The sequence below is a fragment of the Ailuropoda melanoleuca genome, chromosome 16 (assembly GCF_002007445.2).
Source record: "Ailuropoda melanoleuca isolate Jingjing chromosome 16, ASM200744v2, whole genome shotgun sequence".
NCBI lineage: Eukaryota > Metazoa > Chordata > Mammalia > Carnivora > Ursidae > Ailuropoda > Ailuropoda melanoleuca.
This window is the reverse complement of record NC_048233.1, coordinates 86,846,687-86,857,663: the sequence shown is the minus strand read 5'-3', so window position 1 is coordinate 86,857,663 and position 10,977 is coordinate 86,846,687. Positions and strand designations below refer to the sequence as shown.

The 10,977-nt window shown below is 49.7% G+C and overlaps 1 protein-coding gene across 1 annotated transcript; it reads left to right on the top strand.

Annotated features, from left to right (window-relative positions):
- The first annotated feature begins 1,608 nt into the window (after window positions 1-1,608).
- MRGPRD (MAS related GPR family member D) lies at window positions 1,609-2,599 on the top strand. Its single transcript, XM_002929298.4, has one exon. It carries the CDS (start codon window positions 1,609-1,611, stop codon window positions 2,542-2,544), a length of 936 nt encoding a protein of 311 aa, XP_002929344.4. The 3' UTR covers window positions 2,545-2,599.
- The last annotated feature ends 8,378 nt before the right edge of the window (window positions 2,600-10,977 follow it).

The window sequence follows — 10,977 nt, the reverse complement described above, 5'->3', positions numbered from 1 at the left end:
ACACGCACATGAAAACAGTGTGTAGCAACAGAGAAACCAGAACAGAGGGTTTTAAGAGTCCCATATGTAAACGGGAACTTGATAAGTCAACAGGGAAAAGACAGGCTGTCCTGGAGACAGTTTTGGGAAAACTGGCTCATAATATGGAGGAAAACTCGAGCTGTATCCTATCTTTATCTCACATAAAAACAGTTCTAGCTGGACTCAAGACCAAATTCTGGAAGGGAAAAAGTATAAAAGTAACAGAAGAAAATAAGAGGGGATATGTTTTTCACCCAGGGATATGGAATGATCCGAAAGCCACAACATTTCAGGGTGAAAATGTATGGGAGTTGATTATACCAAGTTGAGCACATGTGCACTCAAGTTCACAACAGAGAAAGCGACCGTACTTACGAGCGCTCTCAGAGAATGACACCTGCAGTGTCTAAAACCTGCAAGGATTCAGGCGCCGGCAAATCAAGAAGGAACAGACTGGAAACCTACATGAAAAGGGGGCAGCCACTGTGAGCAGGCAGTCCAAGAAGGGGAGCCCTGGGGGTGGCGGGTAAATGAACTAATATCAAGCTCGCTGTCATCAGTGAAATGCAAGTTCAAACATCAGCAGAATCCACTCTGCAACCATGAGGTTGGCAAAAGTGAGGAGAGTGCATGACAGCAATCATCAGTGTGGGAATGAGGAAGTGGGAGCCTTCCTGTCCCACAGCAGAAGTGAGGCCTGACACAGCCATCCAGGGAGGGAAGCAGACGAGGGTTAGTGGAGCTAAGCATGCACATGTCCTAGGACCCAGCAATCCCACTCCTGGAACATTCCAGAAAAATCCTGAGCCGAGTCCAACAGGAACAGGCATGAGGATGTTGGACACAGCATTTCTACGATCCTGGGACTGAAGAACCACTTATGTACATTGTAAAATCGAGACCAACAAACTACTTTTCCATATGGCCACCTGCAAATATCCTTTAAGAAAAACCACACGCTGAGTGAAGAAAAACAGCATAAATTCTAAATCAGAACAACATTTGTGTTGTATAAATTAAGAACATTTCTGAGCACCCACCTGTTTGGAGAGAGGGCTAGTTAGACAGGCTTGGACAGATGGCGGCGGGGCTGGGATGGGGATGGAGACGGAAACACACATCCATGTTTAATCTGGTTTTAAACTGCCTGATGGTCATCGTGTGCTGCAAAGTGAGGGGTGGAGTTAAACCTATTAGCACCAAGGTGCCATCCTAAAAAGTGAATTCATAGGATTTGAGCAGTATTAGGGAATTGATGCAATGAATACATGTACAGAAAGCCTTTGATGAGAGTCAATACTTCTTCATGATTAAAAACATAAACTCAGAACACAAGAGAACTTCTCAACTTGACAAAGGGCGCTTAGAACATCGGGTATGTCATAGTGCGGTTGGCCAAGTCAGCGGGCTGAGAACCAGGGGAGCAGGGCACTGGTCAAGCCTGGTGGTCATGTTTCTTGCAAACAAACCCAGGTCACAGCCCTAGGGCAGGAAAGTCAAGGGGAGGGCCCCTCAGAAGTCCCTCGGGACCCCAAAAACACAGAATCTCATGCTGATCTATCTTCCTTCCACAGGATGAACAGGAGTATGTCTAGCCCCTGGGTCCCAGTATTAATCGGAAGCAGCCCTCCGGTAGTAGACACCCTGGACACAGCTCCCGAGGTGCTAAGGTCCTTGGCCACGTTCACCTGCGTGTGCGGCATGATTGGCAATGGCCTGGTGGTCTGGCTGCTGAGCTGCCGGGGGCAGAGGACCCCGTTCTGCACGTATGTCCTCCACCTGGCCATAGCTGACTTCCTCTTCCTCCTCTGCACGGCCGTCACGCTCTATCTAGAAACACCCGTGCTGGCCTATGAAGTGATGGAGAGAGTGAGGTCCTTCGCCTACACCGCGAGTCTGAGCCTGCTGACGGCCATCAGCACGCAGCGCTGCCTGTCTGTCCTCTTCCCCATCTGGTACAAGTATCACCGGCCCCAGTACCTGTCAGCCGTGGTGTGTGCCCTGCTCTGGGCGCTGTCCCTCCTGATGAGCGTGGTGGCCGCACTCTTCTGCAGCGAGCTCTGGCTCGGCGTGGAAAGTCAGTGTTTAACGGTGGACTCCGTCTTCAGCTTCCTCGTTATGGGGATCTTCACCCCAGTGATGGTTCTGTCCAGCGTGACCCTCTTCGTGCGCGTGCGCAGGAGCTCACGGCAGTGGGGGCGGCGGCCCACAAGGCTGTACGTGGTCGTCCTGGCCTCCGTCGTCGTGTTCCTTCTCTGCGCCCTGCCCGTTGGCATCAGCTGGTTCTTCCTCTACTGGCTGGACCTGCCCCAAGAGCAGAAGACTCTATTCCGCTATGTGGCGTGCCTCTCCTCGGCCCTGAGCAGTAGTGCCAATCCCGTCATCTACTTCGTCGTGGGCAGCCAGGGTCGCCGGAGCCTGCGGGAGCCCCTGGGGGCCGTGCTCCGCAGGGCGCTGAGGGAGGAGCCTGAGGGGGAGGGGAGGGAGACGCCCTCCACCGGCACCAGCGACCTGGGGGCCTGAGAGCTGGGACACCCCCCCCGGATCTGCATGCCCGCCCTGCCAGGCGCCTGTCTGGCCTGCGTTACCAGCCCCAAAGACTCACCTCTCTCCCTGTCGGGGTCCCTTTCATCTATGACAAAGCCCTCCCATAGCTCGGTGTGTCCTGGTTCTCACGATGGGACCCAGCTGGGAAAACGAAATGCAGTGTGCTCCTGCGAGTCAGGGGGCTCCCCCTGGCTTTGAGGCCTGGCCTGTGGAAAGCTGATTCTCTTCCCAGTCCCTGCAGGAGGGTAGCCTGCTTGCATTTGAATGGGAAAGCACCTTCTCCCAACCTCCTTCTCTCCCTCCGGGGACATCTTTGTGCAGGAGGCAGAGTGTGGTTCCTGCCCCTGGTCTGCCTTTCAGCAGGTGTCCTACTGACCCCCTTCATGACTGCAGTCCTGCAGTCCTGAGCCAGCCAACCGTGTCCATCACTGACCAAGCTCTTGACTGGCCGTACGGCCATCAGCCAGGAGACTGTCTCGTCCTCCACGTGGCTCAGGACAGCACTTGACCCCTGGCCCATACCTTCAGGTCGCCGTGTACCCCCACACCTGGCAACCATGGTGGGTCTGTTCGCTTTCCTCAGGGGGCTGCCCTGGAACCAGGAGACCCCTGCCTGGCCTCCCTGGAGATGCACAACAGACCTTGATGGGACTGTGCCTGGGAGGCGGGGACAGCCTGGAGGCAGCTTCGTCCCAGAGACCCCTGTGGCTGACGGAGCAAGCGTCTGTACCCAGATGGATTGCTCTTTCCTTGACTTGCTAGAAACACTTCTCCCCGCCAGGGCCAGTGCCCAACGAGGGAAAATCTGGGACATACATCAGCATGCCTTGCTCCCCTCACCTCTCTTTTCTTCCCACAGTCTCCTGGGTCCAGAACAAGGAGCCATTGGTTTGAAAATGAGAACTGAATTTAACCAGAAGTAATTCATCAAGAGGAAGAGATCATTGTGGAATAGAAGAAATCAAGAGCCTGTTGGATTTCTGATAATCCAGTTAATGAGGTGGGACGCATCCCACAAGACACTGGGAAATATTTGCATTTTTTGCCCATTTGACATCAGGGAAGCAGCTTATGATCGTAAGTCATCATGGCAGCAAGGGCAGTGACAACAAAACGGTTAATAAGTGTCATCAATTCAAAGACTATTTCAGATTAATCGCTGTACAAGAAAACTAGACGTGGGGCCCCTGGGTGGCTCAGTCGGTTGGGTGTCTGCCTTCTGCTCAGGTCATGATCCCATGGTCCTGGGATGGAGGCCCACTCGGGCTCCCTGCTCAGTGGGGAGCTTGCTTCTCTCTCCCCCTCTGCCAGCCACTCCCCCTAGTTGTGCTCGCTCACATTTTCGTCTCTAATAAGTAGAATCTTTAAAAAAAAAAAAAAAGAAAAGAAAAGAAAACTGGATGTGCCCTGAAACCTTCTACCCAGGTATGAAAAACCAGACAGAGATCTTCCCAGACTTGATAATAGTCTTGAAAATGTGTATGATGTCACCAACATTACCAAGAATGGGTTGTGAAGGGTGTCTTGGTGGCTCAGTGGGTGATACGTCTGCCTTCATCTCAGGTCATTATACCAGGGTCCTGGGATCAAGTCCAACGTTGGGTCCCTGCTCAGTGGGGAGCCTGCTTCTCCCTCTGCCTCTGCACTGCCCCCTGCTCATGCATACCCTCTCTCTCTCTTGCTGTCTCTTAAATAAATAAAATTAAAATCAAACAAAAAACAAAAAAGAATGTTTTGTGAAGCTAAGAAATATCTTTAAACTATTAACAATACAAAAGAATTTTTGGTCAACCATGCTAAATAAAGATTGCATTATCGGTTCTCTTTATGGAAAATATTCAAAACTCTTGACATATGAAAATGCTATCAAAGAGTAAGCAGCAAGAATGGTAGGGAAAATATTGCAGATGTTTTCCTGTATTTTGCATTATTTGTGGTATTTGTCGCTTCTAAAAATCTACAATTTGCTGCGATTTCTTGTCCCATTCTAAATAAATATTCATCGTGTATCTAACTTTGTATTTATGATTTTTTGTCTTGATTCTTAAGGAGCATCCCCCTCTTGTTGATAAGCTTTGGTCCCCACAGAATCTGTCCTTGGATGGAGGACAGAGGAATTCCCAAACTCCGGGACGGTCAGCAGGACCCCGGGGGGGAGGGGGTGACCACAGAGCTACTGCTATAGACATCCACGAGGAGTTGGAGGAGCCCCAGGACCACAGGGCAGGGGGCTGCTTCTGACAGCCCAGGACACCTCACATGAACAGAATGACAACTCAAATCTCTAATCTCTTGTTTTGAGATTAAGGGTTGAAATTCAGGAACTCTCTATACCAGTGTGGAAAGAAATCTATGAGTATGAGTATGAGTGTGTCTTCAGTACACAAGTTACACCTTCCACAGCTGGCGCCAGCGGCTAGTCTCCAGCTATTTCATGACTCTGTGATTTTTTTTTCCTCCCCTCTGCAGGGCAAACTCCCTGTAAGGAGGGCCTGACTCTTTTCAGCCTTGCCCAAGGCTAATAGCAAAGACTGAAGTCTTTAAAAAAAAAAAAATTCACTTCCACAATGAAAAAACAAGTCAATGTATGAGCTGCTACTTTGTTTTATGTATTTTGAGACTATGTTATTAGGAGCATACAAATTTAGGAGTGTTATATCACCCTGGGGAGTTGGAGCTTTGTGAGAAATTATGAAGTTACTGTCATTGATACTAGTCATGTTATTCCTTACAACCTATTTTGTCTGATATTAACTTGGCTCCACCAGCTTTCTTTTGGTTGGCACTTGTATCTTCTTGCCTTCTTTGACTTTCAACCTTTTGGAATTCTTATCGGTTAGATCTGTCACTTTTAAACAATTGAGAATTGGGTTGAGTTGCACCTTTGAAAATTTAACCCACCAATACAGTGAGCAGGCTTGTGATCCCCCATCCCACCCAGGAGTCAGTTCTAAAGAGTTGTACAGGTGAGCAGGTGGGAAGGCTCAGCCCTCACTAAGCTGTTATAGTGATCGACGGAAAGGACTGGCTCTGGCTTTAACCCTGGCTCCATCACGACTGTCCTGGCTGCCCATGGGCCGATCTTGCACCCTCCCTGAGCTGTGTTCTCATCTGCACGATGGGGACAATCACCTCCCTCCTCTACCAACCTTTTATGTGAGAAGGACACACAGGCACTGCATCCATCCATCACTGGGCACTGAGAAGTGCTATCCCAAAGGTGGAACCCTGGGCCCTTCCAGCAAGGGGCCTGTGGTGGGTTAGAGCTATATGGGCACTGCCCTGCCCTGTCTGAACTATCCTAGGCCCCCTTCATCCTGTCCCAGGGCCACCAGGGTCAGGTAAAAGATCTCAGCCCAAGGGGACTTGCAGGCTCCCAGAGGACGAGCTCTCCTCTCAAATAAGGGCATGACGTATTTGGCTCTTGCATCTATGTTTCATTTTCTGTGGCAGGGCTGTACTCCATCCTTCACTGGGGAATTCACCTTCAAACTTGGAGAGCCCAGGGCCTACTCAGGGAGAGTAAACAGAGGGAAGTTAGGATGGCCAGGGGCACCAGGATGACCAAGAGAGGTCAAGATGACTGGTGGAGGCCAAGATGACAGAAAGAGCCAGGTTGATAGTACACAACCTCGCCTCCAGTCCACTCCGCTGCCAAGGTCCCCTCTCCTCAGAGGCTCTCTCACCTCCTTTTTGCCAAAGGGAACATTTGCCTTTTCCAGACCTGATTCACTACAACCTACCTGGGGCAGAGCCAGGAGCATGCAGAAAAGGGAAACGCAGAGAGAAAAAGAGAAATGGCCTGTCACCTCACTAAGCCTTCCTCCCTTCCCAAACTCCTCTCCCTTCTCAAGCATCAACGAGGGAGTAGGGAGAAGGGATAAAGGGCCACTTAAGAGAGACCCAACACCCTGCAATGGGTATAGATAAGCATCTCTGGCCCCAAGAAAGAGGCACACAGGGTGCCCTGGCACAGTGACCACCCCTCAGAGTGCTCAGCCGTCTGAGAGTGACCTGAGGCTGCCTCTCCTCTGGGCCAGGCTGTTCATCCTGCACAAAAAAAAAACTGATCGCCAGAAGAGGGATACGAATCAGGACCCTGGGCAAGCCCATGCCTGCCACCAGGGTACAGCCCTGGCCCCACCCAGACAAGCCCCATCCCAAGCCCAGCACCCACCCCATCGGGCCCCTCCATTTAAGCCATGCCCCAGGCTCCAGCTGCCCCCACTCACACACAAGCTCCAGCTCTGCCCACTGTAGGCCCCTCCAGGCCGCACCAGAGTCCCACCCCCAGTCCAGCTTTGCCAATCAAGCCCCCCAAGTAACATTCCAAGAACACCCCAGCCAAGCTCCAGCTGTGCCCCGCCCCGCCCCTCCGCCTCCTAAAAAGGACTCCCCCAGCAAGGGTTGGAGTGTCTTGCCTGGGTGAAGAAGAGCAGGCCTACCCGGAGCAGAAAGGGCAAATACCAGGGGGCCCTTGAAGCTCAAAAGCCTCCGGCTAGAGCCCCCCTCGTGCAAACTGCCTCGAGCAGTCACATCCCCACCCTGGATTCCCTGGTCCCTGAGCCCCTGGTCCCAGAGGCTCCTGAGACAGCCTCCCCTTACCCAGACTGGTCAGGGGAGGCTGTGTGCTAAGTAAAGCCTCCCCTGCATTAAGACCACAACCACCCCCATCCCCATCCCCAGCTGCAACACTGACCCAGGAATTCCCATTCCAGGGAATTTCTCCTAGGGAAAGAATTCACTAAATCAACACTATAGGGTTACAATGAAGATTAAATGCGATAAAGCAGGGGCAGGACTGCGTAATGCCAGGCACATAATACGGACTCAACATGTGAATATGACTCGCAGGCAGGCAGCCTACATGGGCCAGGTGCCTTCTCAGCACTGTACAGCCATGAATCCTTTCAGTCCCCCACTGCACTGGGAGGTGTTCCTGTCAGCACCCTCCTTTACAGCTGAAGCAACTTAGGTGGGAAAGGGCTGAGCGGCTCGTCACAAAACCAGGAGGCAGCAAAAGTGGATGCCGAGGCCGGGTATTTAGCTCCAGAGTCCATGAGCTCAACCCATATGCTATTCTGCCTCTAGAGGGTAGACAGCAGTATGGGAAAGTGAGTCTCCATATCTCACACTCTTCAGCAAACTCAGAGCCCAGCACACATTCACACTGGTAAACACCGAGCAAATGACAACTGCTTAGTACTCTCCAAAGTAAGCAAACCGACCTCAGGGTCTATCCAACAACAAGACCAAGACCAGGAACGCGGTGCCACTCTGCAAAGGAGAAAAAGTGAAAGCACACACTGGTCAGAGCAGAGACACCAACCCCCCAGCTCCTTGGGCAGAAGGTGGGAGGGTCCTTTACTGGGTGTGTTAGATTCCTGTGGCTGCCGTAACAAATGACCACAAGCTTAGTGGCTTCAAACAATACAAATGCATTATCTTACAGTTTGGGAGGTCTGAAGTCTAAAATGGATCAGCAGGGGCTGAGTTCTTTCTGGGAGCTGTAGAAGAGAATCTGTTTCCTTGCCTTTTCCAGGTCTAGAGGCCATCTGCATTGGCTTGTGGCCCCTCCTCCATCTTCAAAGCCAGCCAGCTACCACCTTCAAATCACTCTCTCTCCTCCATCACATCACCTTTTCTATCTCTCACAAGCCTGCCTCCCTCTTTTAAGGATTTATTAAGCCCACCCAGACAATCCAAAATCTCCCTATCTCATGATTCTTAATTATATCTGCGAAGTCCCTTTCACCATTAAGGTCACTCACATATACAAAGGCCTAGGAGATGAGGACACAAACATCCTTGGAGGACCATTATTGTGTCTACCATACTGCAAAATGACCTACCCAAGAAATAAGACCTACAGACTGTGTGTAATGTTTTCTCATTGAAACCAATGGTCCTTTCTCTATAAACTGATAGTGAAACCAGTAATCAACTCACCCTGCCCCCACCCACAGAGTTTTCCATCAGCTCTTAGTACTGCACTCTTAAATAGAGTCAAAGATCTCCAGGGAAAGTTTGAACATGAAAGACAAGGTGCCAGAACAAAATGGAGAAAGGAACTCAGAGGAAAGACACCATGCAGGGTACTGAAGGAAGAAGCAAAGCAGCAGAAGATAGTGACTTCCAATGTCAGGGTGAAAACGATCTTCAACCTAGGATCCAACCATCAATCCAAGTCTGAGACTAGATAAAGAAAAGTTCTCAAAAAAAAAAAAATCTACCTTCCCTTCACTCTTTCTCAGAAAGCCACTAATAGCAAAGAACAAGAAAGAGGGGTTTTTAGTTTTGTGAGAGTGTTTGAGGCTGTGCATAGGAAGTGCATAGAAAATTAAGCAAATGAGAAAAACAAGGCAATTCATAACTAGTAAAAACAAAAAGTTGTCCAAGAAAGGAAATGTAACCAGCGTTTATCGTATTTATTTCCTCTAACGCGATTTGTCCTCCTGCATGACCCCATCCAGTCCCATGGCCTAATAGCATTATAGAACCGGTGATACCTCTGTCCCCTATTGTATCCCATCACCCACCTGCCTATTGAGCTTTCAACTTTCATATCAACCTGGCTTCTTAAAAATCTCTCCTTGGATGTCTCATAGGCTCCACAAAGTTAACACACCATCAGCAAAGTCCTTGCAGTCCTGTGCAGATCCCGGCTCCAAAACTCCATTTCTCTCCCAGGCTGCTCTATCTCAGGAATTATAACCCCATCCGCCCAGCTGCCTAAGCCAAAAACTGAGGAGGTATCTTCACCGCTCTCTTCAACCCCTTATCTCCCACATCCTTTCAGCAATCCTGTAAGTTCCAACCCCCAAAATATCCTTCATCCACTCAATTCTCTCCATCAACCCTGCACTCTCTCTGCCCCTGCAGTCCATTTCCTACAAGCGTGGGGGTCTGCCAAGGACCCTCATACAGGGTGGTTCTAAGTAAAATCCACGCTCCCTTCCATGGCCTCTGAGGTCCCGCCCACCTGGACCCTCTAATCACTCTCTGTCCCCCTCACACTTACCTCCTACTGACTCCTCAACGGTGTCCATTGGGTTTCTGTCTCAGAGCATTTGCACTTACTCGTTTTCTCCCAGTCTGACTGAGAAATAATTGACATACGTCACTACATAAGTTTAAGGCATACAGCATGATGGTTTGATTTACATATATTCTGAAGTGATTACCCTAATCAGCTTGACTAACATTGCACTCACTCCCCTCTTGACCCAGAATGTCCTTCACCACAGTCTTTGCATGGCTGCCCCTTCTTAACATTCAGATCTCAGTTCCAACGTCACTTCCTGGGTGTCACCTCCTTGGAGAGGCCTTCCTAGACCCCGCAACCTTCCGCTGGCCACTCTCTGAGACGATCTTATTTCACTGTCCCTCTCCCCACCCCACCGAACGCCACTTCCAGAACATACCAGTCCCACAAGCTCAGGAACCCTGAATGCTTCGTTCACTCCATGCCCCACTGTACACCAGAGTTAGACAGCATCTGCCACTTCACAAAATAGTTTGAAGAAATAGAGAACCAAAGAAAATGGTAAATAATCTTAATCAAGAGTGAGCAAACTTCTGTCAAGGACTGACAGGAAACATTTTAGTCTCTGAGGACGACACAGTCCTCACACAGTTACTTGACACGGCCATTTCAGCCAGATGCAGCCATAGATAATGGTCAACAAATGGGCGGGGCTGGGTTGCAATAAAACTTTACTAACAGACATTGAAATTTGTATTTAATACCATTATCGTATGTCTTCTTTTGATTTTTTTTCCAACCTTATAAAAGTAAAACCCATTCTTAGCTTGTGGGCCATACAAAAAAGGTGGTGGGCCAGATTTGGCCTGCAGGCTCTATGTGCCAATTCCTGATCTAAAAAACAAACACTAGGGAAATGGTTTACTAAATTATGGAGAACCCCACGATGCAATACTGTGAGGCTATTTAAAATGACAGTTGTGACAAATACGAAAAACACGGGAAACACATTGTGACTCATTCAGTGAGAAATAGCACACAAGGGTCTGAACAGTTCGATGGCAGCTATGCAAAACCATGCAAGCATATGGAGAATAATCTGCAAAATATTAAAATAGCTGTGCTGAGTTAGCATATCATGAGGAGTTTTTATCATTTTTTCTTCACATTTTTTCTTCAAGAAAAACCAATATAATAAGTCACGGCTCCTGTCGCAAAATGAAATTTGGGAGGCTGGGGGAAGCAGTGTAGCCAGTGATTAAAATCCTAACTTTTGGCTATAAGTGGATTTGAACACAGCTCTGGTCCTGAATCATCCTGGGGCCTTGACTTGGCTAAGCCTCAGCTCCCTCCTCGGGGACTGCTGCAAGCAGGCAGTGGGCACGTGCACCCAGCATCTGGTAGGTTCCCAGCGCGTGGGCACT

Bases quoted from the DNA above. Each gene is read 5' to 3' on its own strand.
- MRGPRD (XM_002929298.4), top strand. From the start codon at position 1,609: ATGTCTAGCCCCTGGGTCCCAGTATTAATCGGAAGCAGCCCTCCGGTA.